Source organism: Sander vitreus, chromosome 8 (assembly GCF_031162955.1).
Source record: "Sander vitreus isolate 19-12246 chromosome 8, sanVit1, whole genome shotgun sequence".
NCBI lineage: Eukaryota > Metazoa > Chordata > Actinopteri > Perciformes > Percidae > Sander > Sander vitreus.
The window spans coordinates 23627320-23653185 of record NC_135862.1 but is presented as its reverse complement, the minus strand read 5'-3'; the positions used below and the strand labels follow the sequence as shown (position 1 = coordinate 23653185).

General features: G+C 42.2%; 1 protein-coding gene across 3 annotated transcripts; it reads left to right on the top strand.

Annotated features, from left to right (window-relative positions):
• The first annotated feature begins 3468 nt into the window (after positions 1–3468).
• LOC144522452 (uncharacterized) lies at positions 3469–25782 on the top strand. Of its 3 annotated transcripts, XM_078257539.1 has the most exons (15): positions 3469–3690; positions 4864–4917; positions 15429–15502; positions 16224–16309; positions 16507–16546; positions 16654–16734; positions 17038–17145; positions 17266–17375; positions 19017–19065; positions 20639–20759; positions 21205–21299; positions 21568–21633; positions 21822–21921; positions 22366–22518; positions 22621–25782. In XM_078257539.1, exons 3-15 carry the CDS (start codon positions 15437–15439, stop codon positions 24099–24101), a joined length of 2556 nt encoding a protein of 851 aa, XP_078113665.1. In that variant the 5' UTR covers positions 3469–3690; positions 4864–4917; positions 15429–15436; the 3' UTR covers positions 24102–25782. The 3 variants fall into 3 exon arrangements, with proteins under 3 accessions (XP_078113665.1, XP_078113664.1, XP_078113666.1); XM_078257538.1 differs by lacking the exon at positions 4864–4917; XM_078257540.1 differs by lacking the exons at positions 3469–3690; positions 4864–4917 and adding an exon at positions 12846–13261.
• The last annotated feature ends 84 nt before the right edge of the window (positions 25783–25866 follow it).

The window sequence follows — 25866 nt, the reverse complement described above, 5'->3', positions numbered from 1 at the left end:
AACTGCACTGAGAAAACGACAGCTTTCAAAATGGGTTTTGTTTAGCTACTCGGATTTTTTTTTTTTTCCTTCTCCAAAACCCCTGCAGTCTTATATCCACAGCTAGCTCTTTCCAAAACTGCCGAAAGAGAGAATCAAGACGACGCTGATATACGTACTAAAAAGGAGAATTATTACTCACCAACCCTTTCTAACAGTGTTATAGAGCAGAGCTATCTGTTTTGACGAGGATGTGACACGGCCTGGCTGTCGACTCGGCGGGGACTGCTATACGCTGCATGAATGGGAGCACAGACTTGTATACACAGCCTGCCCCTTTTTTAGTCAAGTGGCCTACAGACCATATTGTACAGAACACGTCCTGGTAGAAACAGCGCCCCCCTGAGGTCTCTTGTGGAATAGTGCTATAGAACAGGACAGTAGCTAACACATGGAAATTACATCACAGACACCATGAGCATGCCACTGTACCCAGTACTCCATGGACCCGATGGACACAATATTAAGAACATCTGCAAAATAATTTTCTATCTCAATTTGATATACCCTAAAATAGTAACTTTTGTGAAAAAATAATAATAAAAAAAAAACTGTTTATGGCTAATATAACCAAATGGGAATGTCTGTTTTTGGTTAATTCAGCAATGTTATACTGGAAAAATCATACAAACATCCACCACTGTCAATAAAGCAGTCTTGCCCATTGATTTGCAATATTTCTTACAATGGTATAATAAAGTCAGCCAGTGATATTATAGGGAGTGCTACCACGGTATAAACTGCATGGCAAAATCTCTGATGGTTTGCCAATTAACAGTGTCTTAAAGTATATCTATTGTAGGCCAACCCTACAGTTTGCAAGAAATCCAATAATCCTAGGTTGTGCAGTTCCTGCAATACACAGAGTCGACATTATAAAAGCAACACTTGCACAATAGCCTTGCAACAAATGCTCTGCTCACATGTTAAGTTTAGTTGACAAACATTCTGCATCCCCCTATTTAGAGACAATAAAGAAAGTAAAACATTTGATACACTACAATGCTCAGTAACACCCCTGTATATCTACAAACCTGAAAGACCGACCTGCACCTAGCAAACTGACTGAACGAGTCTTTACGCTTTGACAGATAATAGTAAAGTCCTGACACCATCCCCTGTGACCCCATCCACCAACCCCAGCCTCCCCAGAGTCCTTCCGTTTCCTGGGCTCCCTACTGCAGCTGAATAAGTTCGACCTGCCAAAGACAATGACGGTGCACATCTACACTGCCATCAGCGAGTCCATCCATTTATGTTCTTGACTGTAGCAGTAATTTGCCTTGTTGTTTATTCCCTTTTTAATATGTTAAGGTATACACCAAATACACCAAGTATAATTCAATATGGTTTATGTATCAAGAAAAACAACATATATTAATTACAACATATAAAAGGTAATATTTGTCCAGGTAACTGAAATTGTAATAATTTAATTATATTGTACAGATGTTCATATTTCATATTGTGTCCACCCCCTCATATCATGATATTGACACCATCAATAGAGTAGGCCTTCTCTATGTCTGGTAATGTTAGATAGATTATTGCTAAATTCTAAATGTAGCCTGATTAAGATTTAGCTCCACTTAGAATTGTAACTTTATAAATCATTTGATTACCTGAAACAATATAACAATGCAGGGGTACACATTTAGGCAATTTTCATAACTTTAGCCTAATTGTAAGAACTAACATGTCAATGGTCTACTCAGCCACAAGTGAAAACACCTCTCTTTTCCCTCCAATGTCCATGGGCCTTAAACACAGCAGACAAAAGCTCAGGTGTTACTAATCGCATTAATGATGACTTTGTTGCGAGACTCTGTGAGCCAGCATGTACAATACCAGCGCTCTAGAATTGACATACCTAAATAAAATGCAGCCAGCTTTAATATTATTAATTACTTCCCCCTTCTTCTTTGTTGCAAAGTCCACTGTTAGCCTGAGGAGGGTGAAGACAGTCATATGGTTTCTCTGACTGCTTTTTTTTCTCCTGCCAACATGACCTTATGATTCTTGCTACCCCTAAGATCCCTCTTCTCTTAGTGCAGGCCACTAGTGAGTTACTCACAGTAGTGAGTAGTGTCATACACCAGCGCTGACTCAGTGCTGTCAAGATAGGACTGGCAATGCGAGACTACTAGTGCCAGTACTAAAAACACAGGTTTAATTAATAACATTATTGAAGGATGCATTCCAATTAGGTTTCAGTCTCAGGGCTTTGGCATTGGTCATGCTAACTCAGTAGTATGGCTATGAGGACACCCAAATGATATGTACTCATTGTTAATGTTATTAGTTACACTTGGGCTTTCTGCCATGACAAGTGAAACTGTCTACTGTGAAAAAGGTCTGTTGAGTGTGGAAATAGTTTGTTTTTTCCCACAGCAGACATTTTGATTGGTCATAGTATAAAATGCACAGGTGTTATTAACACAATTAGCAATAGCTACGTCCTCCTATTAAAGTATACATTTTACACCTGTCACTTGTCAAACACATCCAGACACAGGGGGGCACTGTTGCAGATAATGGGCCAATCCTGAGGCACCGGCAACTTTCAGCTGACAGATTTTGATTTTGTATTTAATTGCACTGTGTTCTGCTGTTTGTTATTTACAGCAATTGCACCAAATATGAAGTTATGTTCTTTCTCTGTGTTACACCCTGAAACAACGGCATGACTTGAATGCTAGGCTACATATTCAGTAGAAGACATCCACTGTTGCACTGACCTGCATTGGTCAAAATATTCCACTCTATTGCAGCAGACTATTAACCTGACAAGCCAGACCCACATCAAGATGTTGGCTGCAAATTACATTTGCTACCGCTAGGGTGCGTCTAGATTTCTAGGCTAGTAGACTCATAGACAGTATATAAGAAGACTAAAAGTAGACTACCACTGCCTGTATATTTAGTGTTTATCCAAAAGAGGGCGCAATGTGGCCATTTGTGTCACATAGTTTATTCATCCGATTATTTTTCCTTGCAACTATTTATTTTTAAGTTAATAACTCGTTAGGTAAATGTCTAAATAACATGAATGTAATAAGCTAACACGAGCTAGCGTTAGCTAACCATCATTCAACTAATGTTAAGGTTGACTCATCATCTCGTTAGTTTGGGGAATGTATTCGCTAGCAAAACTGCAGCTTAATAACATCAATGCAAAATATGGAGGAAGTAGTGGAACTCCCTGATTGTTTATATTTAAGTATCATATTAGTAATTTAAAAAAAGCTGTTTATATAATGGCTTACCGTCGTTTGGGTCAGTTCCTGCACATTACACGGAAACCCATGCTCAAACTTTCCTTCAGTGGAGACCATAGAGAACGGTGGAGACTCGCCTCCATGCTAACCTCCCGCCAGCCGCTTGTGCGCGTGCGTCGTACTGTCACAACGGTCTGCCAGTGCCACAGACAGCTGCAGCCAGCTCGCGGCATGTGGACCTGGGTTAGGGTGTGCGTCTGTTTGACCAGCATCGATTTCAGCAAAACTAGTCGACAGTCGGGGACAAACTTTCACCACAGTGACGGTATTTTGGCGACGGCTTACCTGGACAATAAGATAAAGAGATAATGAGAATAGTGGATTTTGTTTCTTGTAGGTACAGCACCTAGAAGAAGGGAAGTCACCCCAAAAGGTAAGCAGCTACCTACGTTACTGACCGTTTACTCTTCAGTCTTCACTCACTTTACAATTAGCGCTGGGAACGCTAGTACGTAGGTGGCCACAAAAGACTTGTCGCCCGAATCTCCTTATCCGATTCTTTTGTGTTTTTACAACTTGCCTAATCCACAACAAACCAGTAAAGGAAGCAATAATTGTAACTGGTACTCGCTCGTATAGAGCTGTGGATAACGTTAGATTGGGCTCCCATGTGCACGTGACTTATAGAAATGAAGATTTATGCTGGTTCTTGTTCTGGGAACAGATACATTTGACTGTGAGAGTAGATGGCTATCTTAACAAACCCTCTGTGGTAAGAACAGTGACCGAGCGCTTCTCTAGGGGAATTTCTGATTTTGCATCACTCTTCACGGGTTTAGTTTCCAGCTGTTAAATGGCATGTAAACCCTGGCTAGGATGGCGAGAAATGTGAACCGTCTCTCTGTTCTCATTTTTTTTGGTTACACACTACAACAAACAGTACATGTTTACTGTTTGGTTGCGATGTTTTAGTCTTGACATCCTTAAGTTCCGCATTTTTAATTATCGCATATCGTTACATAACAGGTACGAGACAAGTGTCAGAATCAGGAACTATAATTGTGATCGCGATAACAGGCCAGGGTATGTATTTACTATTTAAGGGAGACCTAGCTAGTTCTCGTCATTGGAGAAAGCTGGCTTTTACCCTACACAGCCCACTACACAGCCAACAGATGCTCCAGCGTCCAGAAGTAGGCCAGTTACTGGTCTGTATATGTCATGTCATGTCATGCCATGCGTGGTCCCCTTTGGATGGTTAACTGGGCGTCTCACTAGTTCATACATGAAGTGGGGGAGGTTACAGACAGTCTGAGTGAAAGATCTCCAGCTTTCGCTCTCATCCTCTACCAGATGTCTGGTGGTCATTGTTGTACTGTCATTTGCCCCCCCCAATTGTGTTTTTGTTTTCAATGTAATGCAGCAGATGTGCAGGTTGATAATGGCAAGTGCACATTATCTCTAGCCATTGCCTCACATTTAAATATGTCATTAATTGGTGTGCATCATTGCTTGTATGCATGTGGAGGAAGTTGAAGGAGACAGATTAATATGTTTTGTGTTTGTGTGCTTGCGTGTTTGTGGTCATATGCTTATGGGTTCACAGGATCTAATTATCTCAGTACAAATCAGTCCACAGATTGTCAAGATCTGTATAATGGTGAGTTGTTTTTTTCTCTTAGCCGTACATGGCATGCAAGCCTATAGCACAGAGTGTTTTGTATTTTTTATTGTTGCTATGTACAGCCTTTAGTGTGTCCTAATGTGTGAGCCACTGCCTGTGGTTTGAGGAGCAAGCACCGGAAAGGTGACAGCACCCACCTCCACCCATCCTTCATCATTTCTTTTCTTGTTCATTGTGACACTCTCTCTGCTCTGTGTTCTTGTGTTCAAATGGTTTGATTTCTAATCTGAGAGATCAAGTCCCAGTGAGTCGACCAATCGTCAGTGTTACCGCGATGCCCATTTACAACCAGGGTATTTAAAAAAAAATTAAAAAAAAATGGCGGTTTGATACACACGACTTGCTCCCCTAAAACTCTGATTCGATCAGTGTTATTTATAATAACCTCCTCTTTGGTGTATATGTTCTTCATCGCCAAATCAAGGGAAATTCTTAACTTTTTGCATTGCTGGAGAAGTTTGATCTTTGAACTGCTAAATCCAGCTGTACAGTTTGACTAAGAGAAATGGGTGCGAACTGAACTTTTATTTGTAGAAAGCTTCCAGGGACTTGAATGTTCTTTTCAACAATAATCTGACTGCCCTCTCTGATGCCAGCAGGATATGAGCCATGCGTGACGCAAAGCATGTGAGCCCTCATTTGGTTTTTATGCCAGTGGGCCTCAGTCAGCAGCATTAGCCCTTCTTTTTTTTAAGTACTGTCAGAGTTGATGATTCAGTTTTTTTCTGCTGTAAATCGCCACATATCTCACTGCATGAGGTATCAAAAACCATTGATGTAAATGTTTCTTTTCTGGATTAAAGCATTGCAGCAGCATTGCAAATGATACATAAAGGTAACGAAACACTACTGATGAAACACATCAACTCAATATAATGTAATAGTTTTATTACTATCTACCATCTATGGTTCTGTAACTCTCTTCAATCAGCAGCCTTTATTGTATTCTGTTGTGATAATATTATTTCCGTAGAGAGGCATCAATAGCCTTTTTGTCTGCCTGAATGGCGGCTTTATGATAGACGTCAAAGGCCCAACACTGGGTGTCACAAAACGTACCAGATAGCGAAGCCTTTTGCCAACTATAAAGAAGACAGAGAGGCTGTTAGCCCTGCTGTGTGACTCATGAAATGTCTTCTCAGAGATTCAGTGTTATTTTTCCAGATGTCTTTAAAATATTGCCTATGTCCATATCCCTGCTTATTTTGGTCAGGGTCACAAGGTCCTGGAGCCTATCTCCGCACACACTGGGCGATTGTGAAGGGTACACCGCGGACAGGTTGTCCCACTACCATTCACACCTACGTGCTATTTCCAGTTCCAGTTCAACAAACGTGCATGTGTGTGGACTGTGGGAGGAAACCCATCGCAGAGACAACATGCAAAGGCTTCAGCTGGCCGGTGGATGAGAACCCAGGGCATTTCTCATGATATTTCTGACCTAATACTTAGATATTTGCACTGTGTGCAACGATAGTCGTGTATAGGATATTCATTACTAAGATGGAGCAATCTAATAAGTTCAGAAAACTGTATCCCATTACTGTAATGCAATCTCCTAATGGCGTAAAGACATCATTTTAGACACATCACAATATTACAACAGCCAATTCCCAGACCTAATCAGACCAAGTCTTATCTTATTTCATCATACAGTATTAGCCTATATGATGTGACATTGATATGTATAGAAGCCTTTTTTTCTTCTAACTGTTTAGAGTTGCCATGAGTGCTACAGTGATTAGAAGAATAGGCTAATTGATTTGTCAATCAACAGAACATTTCTTTTGATAAGCAGTTAATCATTTAAGTAATTTAACAAGAAAAATACCAAACTGCCGCTGGTTGTTTTTTTTATTTCAATCTAAATTGATCAAATATCTTTCAGTTTGGACTGTTGGTCAGGCAGAACAAGCAATTTGAAGATGTCACCTTGGGATCTGGGAAATTGTGATGAGCATTTTTCACTTATATCCCACATGTCACTGACTAATGGCGAATCAATGGATTGATACGAGGACACATTAGCTGATAAATGGAAACAATAGTTAGTTGCGCCACACAGTGATAATCACACTGCACCACCATGTGTTGGTTCATTTGATTCAGGCTGTACTTCACTGCCAGGAACTAGTGCGGAATTTGCATGAGGCGAGTTTGTCTATAAATTAGCCATATCTATTCCCCACACTATCGTTAGTAAAATGGAGTTCACACTACTGTTGGGATCGTAGATTGTTACTCGGGCTGAAAACAGATACACCACTGAGGAAATGGGTTTGTGGCTCTATGGGATAATAGCCCAGATATTTGTTTGTCTTTTGGCATTTGTATAAAGACTAAATTGGGCTGACTTGGAATTTCCCCTCTATTATTGTCTCTAGTTTGTGTCTTTTTTAGATGCCACTTCAGATTTGTTTGCTCCAAATTTTTAACCTCCTTGCAGTGAAATTCCCCTCCAGTGTGAGCCCCCCCCACTGTAAGGCTGCTCCCCTTCCATGTACCACAATCCTCTGTTTCTGTGCTTGTAAACATCATTTGAACATAAAAACTATGATAACCAAATCCCCAGTGGAGTGTGCATCAGTCAACCTAGCATCATTTCTGCTTAGCTTCTGACTCGAGATGAGCCTGGTTGGACCTTTCTCATTGGGTAACACACTCTGAATGTTTTTACCTTTTTGAATTATTTAATCAGTTTGGCATTGTAAGAACAAGTGCTGTGCTGCAGAGTTTGTAATAGTAACCCACACAAACGGTGAGTATCATATCTCAAGTTGGCGTGAGCTTGTCGACCGTGGCATTTGCATCTAGGTGCAGTGAAGGAGGTTTGTATTGCAGAAAAACGCGTGGAGTTTGTAAGGATAATTTTGAAAATGGTTAGATACAAGCTGGAATTTAAAAATAACGTGACAGTCAGCAGGAGGTTGTATAACTTGCCTAAATATTGTCTATTTCCCTCGTGCATTTCTTAACCATTCATCATTGGTTGTTTGACTTTATATTCAGTGTTTACAAAGCTTTTATAACGTAACAGTGCTAGTTTTTAATGTAATAACCCTAGTTATTTAAACTCAAAGTGAGAGCTCTGGCTTGGCTGCTAGTATTATGACTCCATCCTTTGCTATAGGAAGAGGATCCATTTATGAGAATGTGGCTTTCTCAGCAGGATCCTGTGGTTTTGTGTTTATGAATACTGTTCCCTTGATATTCCTGTCCTCCTCATACCACCCCTTGAAAAAGTGCTGCCACTCTGGGAAACAAGGCCTCTCTGGCTGGCCTGCTGCAACTCCAGCATCTAAAACTTTGTGTGGTCATTGTTATATTTAGACCCCCCCCCATACCACCCTTTGAAAAAGTGCTGCCACTCTGGGAATCAAGGCCTCTCTGGCTGGCCTGCTGCAACTCCAGCATCTACAACCGCCCCCCAGGTAATTGGGGAGGCAGCAGCAAGGACCAGAGACTGTTCTCAGGCCAGGTCAGATGCAGGGTGAAATACTTACTTGAGAGCTAGTTTTTGTTTTGTTGTTAATGTGGGGAACAGGTTTGGTGAGTGTTGTTGGTGAATCTGTGTTCTATGTGCTCAGCTTTGCAAATAGGATAAGGCAGAGTGACAGTGGTAACAGAGTGGAGCAGGACAGAAAAGCCCCTTGGGGAGGACAAGCTATTCTGAGCCATGTGCTTTTTCCCCAGTCCCTGCGCTCTGGATGGTTCGCGCCTGGGTCACACAGTGTTTGTGTCGCCGTTATTTTCTAGCCTGCATAAACACAAACCCTACACGGTACAAAATAATTGGAGGGAGACTGAGGAGGAGAGGGGACCTCAGACAGCAAGAAAGACAAGGAATTTGTGGAAAGACTTTGTGGCTGCCTATCAAGGCTGCCCAGCAGTCTTCTCTCATTGGCCTAATTTGGTATCATTCTTTTCCCTGCTTAAGTTCATTTTCTAGTATATATGGTTTCAGTGGTCGCTTCAACCCAGTCAAGAGATAAGTTAGCACACTGTCATGCTTTGCTGTTAGTCAATAGCCACTATGAGAGGAACCACTGGGGTAAGGGTAAACAATTGGCCATTGTCCACCATCACACCTGCAAAACACATGTTTGGTAGCATGGGATTTTACATTTGCATCCTTCTGTAGGCTATGTGTCTGGAGGCTGAAGGTCTTAAAGTTTCTGGTTGTTTTTTCACATACACACATCGTTGTATATGTAATGATCGATCATTACGGACAGCATGCTTGAAGATGGCAAACAAGATAAGACCTAGAAGTACGAGATGTTTCTATACCAGTTAATCGTAATTGCGTATCATGCACTGATACTGAATCCCTCTCTGGCTTACACTAGAGCCTCAAGCCCTCAGTTATCCAGTTTGAGCAGCTCTGTATCTCCGTGAGTTCCCTGTGGACTCCATACCTTCCTTTTAAAGAAAGAGACGGCTGTTAAACATCTTGTACCAGCCTACTTAGATTTCCTTTGGGGCGACTCAGTGATATTCTTCGTCTCTGAGGGGCTCCCTTTTTTTATAACATTTGTTTTCAACTGCCAAATCAGCATTGTGTCGAGGGGAAATTAACAAAAGATGCGCAGACGCACAAAGAAATCCGTAACATTTCCAAATGAATTTCCAAAGCTACCTTGCCCCTGCTTAAACTAGAGAAACCACCTCCTAGAGCGATCCCCATCTCTCTCTGTTTCTCGTCTGTTTTCTGGACACACGCATGCTTACATGCACACACTGTGTGTCTGACACCCATTAAAAACTGGAGCTCTGAAGCCATCTGGGACTTCAGACCTCTTTATGTGGAAATTAGTGCCATGTGGTCGTTTGTTAGCCTCCTTCCTTTTCTGAACTGGAATGATGTGCTTGTTCTCCACAATCACCACGAGCCTACAGCTAATGGTCATTGTTTGAAGTTTATTGCAGTGAATTGTACTGCAGTAATTACTGAAATGATTACCTACTACTAGCACAGTTGCAAAAGTAATACATTTAATGCGTGTTATCTGTTATGATATCACAATCATATTAAGAAACTAATTGTCATAGGAGGTACGGTATGTATACTGGAGACAGACACACAAATGAGGCGAAATGCCTTGATGTGTCCATGTGTCCTGACTGAGGCTACTGATAATAAATGACACAGATATATGATAGGAGAGCCCGTTATGGGAGTATGCTTTGTTAGGGTAACCAGGTTGAATGAGTGCATGGCCCGAGCATGTCTGCTCCTTTGGCTGACCACGCAGCATTGACTGATTAGTCATTCATTCAGTGGTAAAAAGAACCAAACATCTGTCGTCTTCTCCTTCGTCACACCATCAGCAGTTTGGGAAGCGGGTTTGAGTGCCAGCCACAAAAAAAGATGCTCTATGAAAAATGTGATTGGATCTTAGAATTAGATAAATCTGTGCCTTTGGGTTTCAATGCAATATCCGTAAGTAGGATGAAACACAACGTATTTCCATCCTTGGTTCGGTTGGTTTAAACTTTCCCCACCCTGACATAGTTTCACTTAAGGGTTTCAGCTCAAGATGTCTGCCCACACTGAGACATATACTTTACATACACACACAGTAAATACACACCCCTTACTATCAGTCCAGTGTAGCTCGCTGCACTCAGTTTCCAGGCTCCTACAGTTGGTTGACTACTGCCAGACTCCTTCTAATCTCAGGCTGTCATCCTGATTTTGCTCTTGTTTAATCCTCTGCCTTGACTCTGACTGCTGCTCAGATTAAGATTGATTATACGCCAAAAGAGAGATGATTATGGATCAAGGAAGTGTAGAAGTATATTTAAAAGAGGACACGTGCTGTATCATCCCAGTGAAATGGGGTAAAGCGTAAACAAATGCAGCAGAATGGATATGTTATATTTCAGTGTAACAATCTAAATTGAATTGAATGACATCGGGTTCCTTTTTTTTTGTGTGCAGACGTTCTGCTAATGAGTAGAGCATTGATAGTGCAATGCAGATCTGAGTCTCACTTTCTCTTACGTTGTATTTTGTTTTGCACCATAAACTAGCTTACTAGGCTCTGAAAAAGGAACAAATGGCCTTTTGGGTTTCCATGCAGAGACCGGCTTACAGCTTTTACTCCCTGTAAGTCTCTGTAATAAAATGATTCGTCCTAACAATTCTGTCTCATTAAAGACTGTCTTCATCCGTGACACTTTAGGGCATGTGGGTCATACCAGGGCTAAACGCGGCGCGAAATATTTGGAGAGAGGACATTTTGGTGATAAATCAGTAAAGGAGGTTTTTGACTGCCGCATCGCTGCTTAAAACCATGTTCTTAGCTCGATGTGATTCACAGTGCTGTGAAAGCCGTTTGTGGTTACAGCAGTGCACTGAGAACTTATATACGCAAGCTAGATTTAGAGCTCTATGTCATAACAGGAAATGATGTCACCTCGCCCCCAGGCTCAAAGTCTTGTATCCTGTAAGTAAGCAGGTTATCAAATTTAGCCAAACAGGGAAATGGGTTTTTTAGCTATCTGCGTACTGTCTAAACTGGCCTACGTACCACTTTTCTCACCACCTCGGGCTCACTCCGCCTATATTTTGAGAGACGTGACATACTTTTTTATGTAAATATGTGAATACCAACTGTTGAACTTGACTCCCATCTTATATTTTCAGCATATAATCTACTTAAAAGCTGTAAATAATGTACATCTGAATGAACCTCTTTCTCTCTATATTTGGTCTCACTCCTACCATAAAGACACACACACCCGTACTAACTACCGGTATACACCCCCAGGTATGATGTTTAATTGTTTTTGCGTGGTCTCTCTCCCACTCAGTGACCTTCTCTGCTGCTTACTTACTTTTTTCCCTCCAGCTTTCATCTGTTTGACACTCTGATCCCTACCACAACTAGCCACCTTTCTAGCCACCACTTGAAAAGAGCTGTTCCGCAAGAAGTAATGCCTTTGACGGATCCCCCATTGAGGAGGACCTCAGCTGTGGTGGTGACTCACAGGCAAAATACCAGTAGTGTTAATGTGAACTGACCACATCGTGGTATTACTCATGTCTTTCTGGCAGACTCCAAACACCAAGTCTGGAGATCTTAAAGCTTTGTCCATAAAAGGGTTTTCCTTGGTTGGAGTAAGTCCCATTTTGTTTTGTTGTCACACTCTTGTTGCAGTTCTCATTTAACCTGTTGTTGAAGGAGTGGCAGTCACTGGTTTCCTTTTCTTCCTGGCCCCAACACAATACTATCAGCAGTCTGGAGTCTCAACACAGGAAGTAAGCAGCTGGAACCTAAAGATGAAGCATAACAGCCCTTTTACACCAATTTACCTAGTAGACAGTGATTGAAAACAGCTCACAGTTCCCCACGTGCAGCCTGAATAAAAAACATCTCTGTTGTATTCCTTCAGACTAACATGACTAACTTCAAGGCCTCTCCACAGCCACAGGCTATGTATCACAACTCTTGCCAGTTATGTGTGGCCTTGCATTGGACTTGATAACATTATTCGTCTGTGAGATGAGAATTGTAGCCAGGAAACACAGCCCTAATTATTGGTTCGGCCTGGTATCCATTTGCCAACTAAACTATTTTTAGGTTTACTTTATGTCTCCCTATTTAGCATTTATAAGCCATATATATCCAAATAAACAGAGGTTACAAACAGGCTTTCAACACAGCTTTTCACATCACTTGATGTAAACCGTTCCTGTAGTTCAGACATTATTTTAATATGTTCTACCTCTTGAGAGGGAAGCAACATACACAAAGTTACTCAGCTTTATCTTGACCTAATTTCTTCTTCGAGTCTTGTCACAGCAGACTTGTGAATGTAAAGTACAAGGCAGGCTTTTTTCCCTGATCATATGATATAGGCATGTCAATGGCACCACCTCGCAGACCGCTTACTCAGCTGTTCAGAAAAATATGCCTACGCCCCGAAAAAACCTGAAATAGTTTGACCTGAGATAGACGGGAAAAGGGAAATTGTAAAAAGGAAAGCATAGAACAGCAGAGGCCATTTGTTCAGTGGTCTGGTTTCACTGCCCACCTGTTAGACAAGAGACTCAGCTGTTGTTTTGATGGAGAAGACTGGATGCTGGGGTTTTGGGGGATCAGGTTTATATGGTACTTAATAAAATAAAGCTTCAGTTCGCTTTCTCACTTTCTGTCCTGTGCATTTTCCGTAGGGAATGTCTCCATGTTGGGTAAATGTCACATCGTTTCAGACAAAATGTGTCGTGGTCAGCACAAGGCATAGGTCTGTAGGGAAACGTGACATGGTGTTTCTGGAAGATGTCAGGTGCCTTCACACCTGTTGCTGCAAGGTATGTCAGACATGCATACCGCCTGAGGCTTCAGCTGGCTACTCATGTTGTCAAACGTCAGTGAAAGTATTCCTTCGCTTTAGCATCTGTTGCAATGGGCCCTCCTGTAGAGTTTTCCTCATAGCGTGTGACCTTATTAAACAAAAGTCACTGAATGGTTGGTTTCGGACTGTCACAACTGGCAAAATTGTGGCAAAATGTGTTTACTTTTTTTTTTAGCCATAATGCTGTAGCTCATCCTAAAAATCTGTCTGTTCAAAGACTTTCATTTAAACTGTCTTAGCTTAGGCATCTGTTCCATGACAGCATTTAAGGTTGCAGTGTGACAAAGGCGTTGTTGTCTACCTTGTTACTTAAAATAAAGACCAGAAAGTAGCAGGTGGTCCTTAACTCTGATGCTTGCAGTAGGCCCACATTCAAAGGGTGCGACGGGCCTGGGTTTTGTATCTGGTTCTTTTATCTCCTATTATCCACTGTGCCTGCTAGGCATAACTGGCATATTCTTCATATCCAAACATCACTCTGAGATGCTGGTCTGGCAAACGAGAGGTGAGGCTGTTCTTTCTTGGGCGATTATTCAGCCCTGACAACTGCTAAACAGCCGAGAGCTCATCCACACCGCTTAGAGGGGCAGACCGGGGTCAGGGAGGGGGTTATACTGTAAGGAAAAAGAGAGGGGTTGAGGCTCCAGGAGCAACAGCTCGGGCCTCAGTTGTCACCTTCTGTCCCTTGCACACAGGCAGAGGCGCAAATGACTACATACATGTCACGTATGTCATGCATGCGAGTCTGGAAACACACCAGAGGAGTATTGGGATGTTATACACAGTATTTGTGCGTTCCAAAATCAAGAAGGGGAAAAAGGTTGGGAAGCTTCCTTGGAACCGTTTCACAGCATGGATTATTTGATATTGTGAGAGGTTAAGAGGTTCAGTCTAAACCCTTCTGATCCACTCGCAGTCTGACCTGAGCTGGCCTTATAAGTAAACTATTTGGATTTACAAGCTGATATTTAGACAAATGAGGTAGGTGAGGAACCATTGTTTTTAAAAGCCCTAATCAGTCTGTGACAGCCACATGTAACATATCCGCTACAAAATCAGACCTGACATGAGCATAGAAGCGTTCACGTTTTCAAGTGTTTTTTTTTTCTGTATGCTTTTTGAAACTACTTGGGTCTGAAATGGATTTATTCTTCTACATTTTTTCTAACTGTATTCCCCCCCCCATCCTTTTTGTTGCTATGAACGTGTATAGGGTCAAGTGCAAACAATTGAAATAATAATAATAATATATAGTCCGACCATAACCACTACGTTAAGTTACAATTTGGCATATCTAAACACAATCAACAATTGCCAGTCATACGCCTTAAGACCTTAGCTAATTAATTGCGGTTAAACAAAGATACCGCAATATTATAAATTCTAGAATAATTGTTACAGGCCTACATAAAATATAAACTTTTGAGTGTTGTCACTATTATTATTTCTATTTTTAAACAGTAGCAGAGTAATGTTCAGTATACCACTAACCATAAGTTCACACTGAGAATCTATGACCTCGAGTTGAAGTCTGATGACACTGACCGTCTTGTCAGCTGAAGCTCTGAGCTCACCAACAGGAAGTTGCTAATGGCCTCGTGACCTGTGTCTTCACACTCCTTATAGACATGCAACGTCTTCTTTTAAAGAACAACAATTTCTATAATTTGCCAGATGAGCTACTGTTCCTTTTTGGGTTTGGGTGATGGTAGATAAGTAAGTAGGACAGTTACTATTAAGCTGATGAGACATAGACAAAGATATGGAAAGGAGATATAGCATACTGTGTGGTCTTTTTCATCTCAAGGGATAAGATGACACTAGCTCAAATGATGCCTGTTCTGTTCTGCTTTAGGCAAGCAAAAAAGGTTTGGCTACTGTTATTAGTCAAGTATTACATTAAAGCAAAATGTATCCATGTTATTCCTAGGAATAGGTTAGAGTATGTGATCATATCTCCATACACTCTTCATATTCCACAGCAACAACAAGCAGTGAATCACCAAGCAACAATAAAATATTAAATAAATACATATTAAAGTAAATATTCAGGCACGTTAATACGGTTCATGCCAATTTTGGTAATTATGATGAATGACATTTTTTGTCTGCTTCCCCTCCAGATTTTGACATGAAGAAGGATATAGATACATTGCTAGCAGAGGAACGTGCTGAAATCATCGCTAAATATGACAAGGTAAGTGTGTGCACAGGAATGCCATCACCTAACTCTGACAGTACTCTAATGACATTCATGATAAACACACGTAATGCACCTGAGGTTTCGTAGCTTAAAAATCGACAAAAGCCATGGTTCATTTGGAGGAAACGCAGCAGAGCATTTTTCTGCTGCATTCTTTGGGACACATTTCCACCACTGCCAAAGCTCAGGCTCAGAAAGTGTACCACAGTTCGTGAACATCTTTGTGAAGATGATCCAAACAAAAAAAAAAGTAAAATCCTTTGGTACTCAATATTTGCACAAAGAAATGGCAGTAAAGGTGTATCTAACACATCAAAACGGGGGAGGTGATGGTCTTTGAATAGAGAGGCCCTGAGTGATGTCTGCAATGCGTGAACTCAGAATATTCATTACCAACAGGCAGTGAAGATGGGATGACTAGGAATCATCAATTAATGGCACAGTGACTGTTGCATGTGTAGTTCACAAATGAGGGTTAAAACACGTTCAAGTGACCCATTAGAATAGGAAAGACAATTGGAAATTTTGGAAAATACAGTACATTATCATTGTTGTCCCTGTTTACTTAACATGTTCAATTTATTCTACTTGTTCTATCTGTATAGCAGTTTGTTTGCAGCACACACAAGCACCATTGTAAGTTGCTTTTAAACAGTTTTTTTCTTTCTTTCACACGGTATTTTCTAATAGGGGTTATGGTATGTGTTTGTTTCAGGGCAGGCAGGAGGGCGTCAACATTGACCCATGGGAGGATGCTGAATACAGCATCTATAAGGTCACCGACCGCTTCGGCTTCCTGCAGTACGTTACCCGACTTAAAGCTCTGACAGGTTCCTTGCGGTGTTTTCAATTCTAGGAGAACACCTTCATTTGTATCTAGACTACTTCTGTTCCTCTCCCTCACATTATGCTGATGTCTTATATCAGTGCTAAACTTAGCTGATCCTCTGTGTCCCTATTTCTAATACACGTTGTGTATTTCTGCTTTTCTGCTCCAGTGAGGAAGAGCTACCAACACCCAGTGCGCTTGAAGAAAAGGTAGCAACTTTTAACTTGCGTTCTTAATTCACGCCCTTTCGCATATATATATATATATATATATATATGCAGTGGGCCACATGAATGTTTGTCCTTCCTCTCCCCAGCATAAGCAGCAGGACATAGAGCGAGTGGAGAAATGGCTGAAGATGGTGAAGAAGTGGGACAAGTACAGGAACAGTGAAAAGGTATGTAACTCAACATGCTGTCTCAATTTAGCCCTCTCTTCCCTTTGTTGTCCTACTCAACTATTTAATGTATTATTTTCCATTCCCCATTTAACCACAGCTTATTCCCTTATCCTCCTTCCTCTCCGGTCTAGACAGGAAAAGCAAGCACATAAGTGCCTGCGATGAGTTCTTGTCATTCAAAATGAGCTAACACCTATATGTGACCCTTCTGCCTCTTCTAGTTGTGGTGGTGAACATAAAGTCTCTTCACGTTTAGTTGAGTCCCCATACACGTCTGCTCATCTGTCACATGTGTTTCAGTTGGTGAAGCGTGTGTATAAAGGCATCCCTCTGCAGCTGAGAGGCCAGGCCTGGGCCTTGCTTTTGGACATAGAGAAAGTCAAACAAGATAACGACGGAAAATATGAGGTATGGATTTCAAAAAAAAAAAAAAAATGGTGACAATTACTCTAAAATGCATCTGTGACAGGGTAAATTCTTAAAGTCTCCTAGCTTTTAGAACATAGTTGTCCTTTTTCTATCCTCCAGAGAATGAAGCAGCAGGCTCGTAACTTCTCCACAGAGATCAAACAGATAGACTTAGACGTCAACAGAACCTTCCGGAACCACATCATGTTCATGGACCGCTTTGGAGTCAAGTGAGTTCTTAGCTTTGCTCAGCAAAAAGCTGTGTGGAACGGCTTGTATTTCAGTTTGCCTTGTCACATCAGAGACCCTGAGTAGGTTGTACCTATCCTAAGTGTGAGAGTGAGAGCAAAAGCGTTGCTAATGTTCCTCTGGATTATATGACTACTCCTCTGACCTTTTTAGCCTGTAAAATAAGTGAAACCGTTTAGGTAGCTTTTCATACCAAATGTCTTCAACCCCTTTTAGTGTCTCCAAAGTTCTTGTTTTTATTTTCTCTGTCACCTCACATGTTCAAGTTTGCCCTTGCAAAGGCTCTGCAAAGTGTGACCTCTGGCTTAAGAGGTCACACTTAAGCGCACACACACACACACACACACACACACACACACACACACACACACACACACACACACACACACACACAAACCAACAGACACACACACAAAACCAAAGTGGTGGTTTCCTTGTGTTTTATTAGTCTTCCTGTCAGTGCACAAAGCCCCACAGGAAGTGGCATTCATACAGAATTGTGCACCAACCTGTCAAGTGTGCATGTACAGAATAACACTGTCCCCATCGATAGAATGTCAACATACATGTAAAAAAGATATATTACACAAACATTAAATTAGCTTCAGAACACAGTTGTGGGACAGCTGTGAGTTTGAACTCGTAGAGAGCTACTGGTTTGTCCTTTGTCAGTTTAACTCTGACAGAGTGCGGCTGAGTGGTCTCCTCTGGCTCTTTGGAACGTACTTCCCCTTCGATTCAAAGCCACCAGCCCAAACAGACCAAAACACCACTCCATCCTGCTTGGCTGCCCACTCCTTCCCTGCAGGTCAACAGCTGTCTCGCTAACACCGAGATACTGACCACTATTTCAAGCTGCTTTTCCTGTCTCTGTCTATAAGAGATGTATTTACTATAGAGGCCTGGAGGGGACACATCCTCTTATGTCCACATTATATTTGTTAATGCCACTTCTGTGCTTAATTACACATTCACACACACACACACACACACACACACACACACACACACACACACACACACACACACACACACACACAATAGCTGCCTTGTGTTCACTGTCTGAAACCGTTTGAGACTCCAGATGTAATTAGCCACACATCACACAACCCTTTGGAAACTGGATAGACGCTGCATGCTTTGGAAGAAACTATGTGATCATTTTTTTTTTCTTTATTGATCCCTTAAAACACAAACTTTTTTTTTTTTTGTCACTCTAGCACTGATAGATCACATAAGTATTTCCACACAAGCCCTTAATACTTAAAAGCAAAGCTGGAGAGCTCAGGCCTCGGACCACTAGGCAGAGGGACAGATCATCCACAAAAACACACCGATTTATACAAACACTATCAGGATGATACGATGCAGCCAGGATCTGTGAGCCTCCTCTAAACTATTTGGAGCTGTTTTAAGTCTGTCTGTGTTGATTGATGGAGTTAATGTAGTTAAGGACGTGGTTGAGAAATCAGTAGTCGTGGCCTCTGGGAATTCATTATCGGGGAATTAATTTGTCATGGAATAAACTCCACTATACTCCGACACACTGTTTCAGCTTGCTCGATTGTTGCTAAAGAACCACATCCTCATTTTAACCTGTGGTTTCTCTGTTCCCTCTCTAGGCAGCAGGCACTGTTTAACGTACTAGCAGCTTACTCTGTCTACAACACGGTAAGTGTGTGTGTGTGTGTGTGTGTGTGTGTGTGTGTGTGTGTGTGTGTGTGTGTGTGTGTATACCTAAGTTTGTGTTACATAATATGGGGGAGTCTTGTGTACACTGGCTGTGCAGCACGTAAGGGGCGCAACAGTCCATCGAGTGTGTTAGTTTCCATACAGCAAAAGAAAAACCGGCCAAGCACTCTAAACCCTTCCGTTCTCATTCTTATTTAGAGCCTTGGTTGAGGTCTTTTATTTATAACAGTCGGACCACCAGTGAAACCACATCCATAGTCAGCACTCACATCTTTCAACTAAGTTCCCCTTTGACATTACGTACAGTATCTTTTAACGTGCAAGGAAACTATGCAAATGAGCCTGGTTTTCTTGATTTAAGATACGTCAGAAAAATTGCAAACATAAGATTTGTCATGACCGCCCAAGCCAGGCAGTTTCATCCCTTTTTGTTTTAATAAACAACATTCATTTGTAATCTTAACAGTCTTTGTTTTACCATTTATTTACCAGTTGTGGATGCTGAGGTTAGAAACGATGACGATTCCTTGCATCTACTTTAAAGTCCCTCTGCACTTTCTCTACCACACGCCAGAGTTTGTCTCTGTGGGGTGAAATCTGGCTTTTGCAACCAAGTAGGAATTCTCTGTATCAACAAATATTTAGTAAAATACAGTAAATGCGTGTTAATCTAGCCTGTATCTCAACACACACAGTACATGTGGATTAATCTGTATACATTAATTCCCGTATAAGCACAGATTGTTGCTGTCTGGTAGGGATAGAAATATTACCGTTCAAAGACATTGTGTACAGCACATTACATCTCCCCACCCACGCAAACACAGTCCAAGTCCAGTTTTTTTTTCGGATTAGGCTCTGTAGTCGGTCCATGCTTTGTAGAGGTAGAGGAAATGGGCATGTGCTGTTCCCTTTTTCCTCTTTTCACACACTGCTCAGAAGAAACTGGGTCAGTAGGAGAGAGCGAGCGAGAAAGAGGTGGGGGGGGGTGTGTGTGTGTGTTTGTCCTTTTGCCTATGTGACGATAGAGAAGAATGTGGAGAATGTGTAGTTTAACCCCACTTCAACCCTGATTATATTTACTGTATTTCCTTGAAAGGATACTTTGGAGTGTCCATTTCTGGCTGCGCAATAATCAGCCTTAATATGGACAAATAGCAAATGTGTGTGTGTGTGTCTGGTTTTGTGTATCTGTGCTTGTCAAGGGTGATGTGTTTAGTGTAAATCATTGAATCATTGTGGAGTCAAATTGGGGGTAATTCAAGTTGAAGACATGACATTACTAAGAAGGTATGTTGGGCTGCTGTAAATATTTGAACACCCTCCGGTAAAAGTGTTTATAATATCGTAGCTGCATGTACAGTAGGTCCTCTTTGTGCCGTATAACCACCCACACATCCACAGTCTGGCTTCAGACCACATCAGACATTCAGATGCTCTCTCGTCTCGGCCTTTGGGCGCGTGTTGGTGTGTGTGCGTTCTACTATTAAATTATGAATAATTCCTCTTATTTCCCCATTCTGTTTAATTGAACCTGTCTGTGTTCCCCCAGGAGGTGAGCTACTGCCAGGGAATGAGTCAGATCGCTGCCATCTTGCTCATGTACCTGAATGAGGAAGACGCTTTCTGGGCTCTGTCCCAGCTCCTCACCAACAGCAAGCATGCCATGCACGGTGAGACAGAGGAAGAAATGAAGGCTGACAGAAACGAGCTGATTTGAAGTTTAGACCTATCAAATAATACAACAGTTCTTATTGAAAGGGACAGAAATGTGTGTGAGTTGTGAAACTGTAACCAATCCTAAGCCCATCTGAGAATATGTACTCAAAAATGTATCGGACATCTTGTCTTAGTTTATAATTGAGTGAAACGTCTAATTATTTAGTTTCAAGAGCTGGAAAAACAAAAATGTTCAATTCCACTTCATGTATGCCTGTCAACTTTACACACGTTTTCATATAATATTGCTACAATAGGAATGGTGTGCAGAATTTCCTATTGCAGAAAACCACAGCTAATGCTAATTGAAAGCAAAAAAATGCACCACATTTTATAAATAATAAATATTATGCCTCTACTATTACCACACACCATTTATATATTTTTCTACCGTGCTAGGGTTCTTCATCCCAGGATTTCCCAAGCTGCACCGTTTCCAGACCCATCATGATTTGGTCCTTTCCAAAATGCTGCCAAAGCTGAAGAAACACCTGGTAAGTGAAAGCACATCTGTACGACTGATGCTTTCTGTCCACGCAAGATACATGGAAGCTAATCGGTTGCTTAGAAGTGCACGGGCTGCAGTCGATTTATTCGGGTCATTTCTCATTATATGATTAATTTATGTTGCAAAAGGCCACATGCTCAGAACGTTACTGCTAGTCCAAGCGTCATTTGGAACGTTAGATTTATAACTGAGGACAGATTATGTGAAGTGACTTCCCATAGAGACTTTATTCCTCATTAATTCTTGCTCCACAGGATAAGGAGCAGATGACAACAGGGATTTACACCACCAAATGGTTTCTGCAGTGCTTCATTGACAGAGTGGGTATTTGGAACACAAACTGCACGAATGTTCTTCCCTGTTTCTATCTAGTGCCAGACGTATTCTGCATTTTAACTCATTCATCAGTAGATCATAGTGCATTCCATCGCTAATACTTTTGAACATGGAACCACATCTGGGGTTCTTGTTTTTTTTCAAATCTGCTGCTGTGTGTCTTACATAACAGACCCCTTTTACCCTCACCCTGCGTTTATGGGACATCTACATAATGGAGGGAGAGAAGATGCTAACTGCCATGGCTTATACAACCCTCAAGTTACACAAGAGTGAGTATGAGGATGATGACATTATCTCCCGTGCCGAACAAGTCCAACCAGTTTCACGCACCGATACAGCCGTGGCTGCTGTTGCTATACCAGTGACGCTGCCTTCTGCTTGGCTGCCTCCTGCTTGGCTGCCTCCTAACTGGATGGCTTACATAATGCAAGTGGGCGGTTGCTGTGGAGAAAAATCGAAAGCTGACTTTTCATTGGACACCTGCACCTGCATTGCCTCAGCACGGTCACATTCTTGCAAAACAGCTCTTTGACGGGCCACTTCTTTTCTTGGTGTCTTAAAGTTAGGCCTGTGTTGAAGCACTGTCTTTAACAGTTTAATTTCCATTCATTGTTCATATCACAGAGGTTACCTCAGGACGTTATACCTCATAGATTAGCGTCTCTCATTCTATGACTTCACTTTTTGTATCTGGGTTGTGTGTGTCCGATCAGAGCGCCTGCAGAAGCTTCCATTAGAGGAGCTGAGGGAGTTTCTCCAGGAGCAGATGGGTGTTTCTTTCTTCCTGTCTGATGACGTGGTGGTTGAACAATTACATGCTGCTATGTCTGAGCTTCGCAGTAAAAAGCTGGACCAACCTCCTCCAGGTGCAGTTGTGTTCTTTTATTCCCTTTATTTTTCAGTTTAAAGCCACATTCACCTCTTTGTCTGATACATCCTAAAAGTATCTTCCCTTCCCTTTTTTTTAGCCAAGTCAGAGGAGCTGCCAAAGAAACCTCTGGGTCAAGAGAGACCAGTTCTCCTTCTGCCTCTGCAGCCTGACTCTCCACTGGAGGTCAAAATAAATCTGCAGCCCCACAGCCAACCCAATACAGAGGCCCAGCAAACAGACAGCATCACCCTACACCAAACTCCTTCTCCTGCAGAGCCCCAGGACTCGGGTACACCTCTTCTGCCTTCACCTGACCCAGTTGTAGTCCACACACAAGGTACGCCTTCTCCTTTAAGGCCTTGCAGAGCACCTCCATTACCTCCAAAAGCAGACAAACGCTGTGCTGAGGTCGAGTTGGACAGAGATGTGAAGGAGTCGCTTCCAGAGGTTAGCCAGACCGAAGATGTGGGAAAACAGGAGAGCCAGACCGAAGATGTGGGAAAACAGGAGAGCCAGACTGGAGACCCAGAGACCCGGGACAAGCCCTTGGCTTGGCCTCCACCCTATGAGCCCCTTGATTTGGAAGCTCTTGCTGTGCAGACTGAGGAGGAATTCATGGACCTTCCGGATCTGCCACCGCCACCTTTCTTTTACACTGAGCAGAATGACCAAGGGCCTCTGGACAATGGATCCCCCCACCTGGGTACTGGGACTGGCCCAGAGACTCAGCGGGGCGCTCCTTCCCCTCGCTCAGCCTCACCACTGGTCACTCAAATGAAGCTATCTCCAAAACCATGCCCAAAACCACCCACGTCTCTTGACCTCACACAGACAAAACCTCCTCCCTCAAAGCCTTCCCTTCCCAGAAAGCCTTCCCCTCCCAGAAAGCCTTCTACTCCCAGTGCCTGGACCACATCCTCCTCCTCCTCTCCCAGACTTCCTCCCCCAAAGCCAACCAAGTTCCCAGTCTCCCTCTACGTCCCGATGCACACAGGAGACAGACGGCCTTCCAACACCTCCCAGTATGACAACCTTTCCGAGGCCGACGATGACGACCGCTACCTGGAGAGGCTGCTGGGCTCCACGCCTGAGGAAATTCCCAGCATGCATGGCAATCCCCCACATAGCACTGACGGAGACTATGACCCTGCTCTCTTCCCTCTGCCTCCACCTCCCGTGTTTATCCCTCCTTCGCCTTCCCCTATCCCTCCCTCGCTGTGCGTTCTCCCCAGTTTGCCTCAGGAGCCAGAATATGAAGGAGAGGACAGCTGGGTGGAGGACTCCATCATCCCCCCTCCTCCAGCTAGTTTTGCTGACAGACTCACTCCCTACATGGGTAGTGCTGCCAGCTGTTCAGACACACACAGAGCCACCTCGCCCGGTTACTCTAAGCATTTTTCTAGGGGCCCAAGGAACCATTCTGCTTTCCCAGCACCACTGCTGTACACGGGGTCTCCCCCAGGACACTCCAGGCCCTCAGGACAGTCGGCAGTAGGGGTGCCCCTGGTCCGATCCAGCCCAGACTTTTGCAGGATGCCTCCAGTTGGACAGCAACTGCCCAAATCGGTGACCTTTTGAAGTTTCTAAGTATCATTCAAGTGTTACTGATTATGCCAAGATGATTGGGACTCCCGGTAATGCTCGATTAGTCTTCAAAGTCATTTAAGAGGCGAAAGGCCAGTAGCTATTAAGTGTGTCAAATGTTTGTGTATGTGTGTGTGGGTGTGAAAGGACTTTTTTTTTCATTGATATGTACAGATTTATGTGATATTTGCACCTTTTTTTGGGGGGGGGGGGGAAGGGGTTTCAGTTAACTTTTCTAAGCGTTGAACTTGTATTTAAAACTGCTGCCAATGTTACTGTTTGCTGCACAAAAAATGAGTGCATCAACCTGCCTGCTCCTGTTAGCGTGTGAGACCAGATTTGGTCCTCAATTTCGAGGGTCGGTAAATAGAAATGTACACAGAAATAAGGTGAACTTATACCAGCTGAGTGTTCCATTGTTGTTACATACTTCCAGTTGGTTTCATTTTGTTGCAACCAAAGTGTCTTAACCTGATTGCAGTGCACTGAGGCTAGCAACTCTAACCCAAGGGCTTTTGAGGCTGCAGAGTAAGGTCATCTTTGCTAAAGCACCCAAAGCATATACAGTACATTTCTACTGCATTTATGGTCAACTGTGAGCAGGCTCACACATCTTAACAGTATGTCAAACTAATGAGTAACTGTTATATATGACCGTTATTTTACTGTATCTTAAGATCAATATTTGATAACAAAGGACCACTAAACCAGGTTGCACCAAAGCAGTTTGAATGCAAACTTTTAAAAGAATTGCTAAAGTTGTAACCACTAACAACAGGAAAGACGTGGTGCATTATGTCACTGGTGTAAACACGGAAGCTAGTTTTATTCCCATAAAGCCCAGTCAGCTCGTTTCTTTTTCCCCAGGCAGGCGGCAGTGGGTACTCTGTTGCTTTATTTTGTTTTAAATTGACTCAGTAGGATGATCAATCTCAAAGCAATGCTTTCAGTGCTATATCTGTTTTCTGACACTTGATTTCACAGCAATAATGTACTGTTCCATGTGTATAAACATGCATTTATCAAGGCTAAATAAGGTGGAAATATAAGACTTAACAGGACGATTTAATGAATGCAACATATTGTCAGCACAGACAGACTTTACAGTAAAAAGCCTTGTCACAATGTTTATAAAGAGTAGCTCCATCTAGTGGTCAGCAGTGTTAAAGATTGACGGTAAAGTCCTTGCATTTATGTCCGGTGACAAATCTTTTGGGAAGACTAGTCCTGACCATGACATACATGCTACCTATGATGCCTGTTTATGAATGTTCACATAGTAAGCTAGATACAATACAAGGACATACTCCATATTGCATTGTTCTATACTGCCAGGGACCAGGGAAAGAAGCAAATGAATCAAAGCTGAATTTATTCATATGCACAGCTATATTTTAGAGCCATTGCAGAGACTGGTGTACATTTATTTGAATTGCTCAGAGCAAAAGTGCTACAGAAATGGAAGTTGAGCCATAACATACTGTTCTAGGACCTAATAGTCAAACATGTTTATATTGCAGTTATATATTATGTTTGAACATCAGCTTTGTTGTTTGCGCTGCCCTCTGTCATTACCAAGAGGTTTTGCAATTCTTTACGTTTTCAGTTGATTTCTAACGGAGTTCCAGGTTACAGATAATAAATAATTTTCATCTTAGGAAGTTATGTTAACAGATGTTTTACGGCTTGTTCGTGAACTTTGTTCTCGCTGCTGCGATTCTTAGCCAAGAATTTTGGATCTCGGCCTGCACACAAGTAT

Coding starts and splice junctions, on each gene's coding strand:
- LOC144522452 (XM_078257538.1), top strand. CDS start 15,437: ATGAAGAAGGATATAGATACATTGCTAGCAGAGGAACGTGCTGAAATC. Junction 16,547..16,653: donor CCAGTGCGCTTGAAGAAAAG/GTAGCAACTTTT, acceptor TCCTCTCCCCAG/CATAAGCAGCAGGACATAGA. Junction 21,300..21,567: donor CAAAGCTGAAGAAACACCTG/GTAAGTGAAAGC, acceptor CTTGCTCCACAG/GATAAGGAGCAGATGACAAC.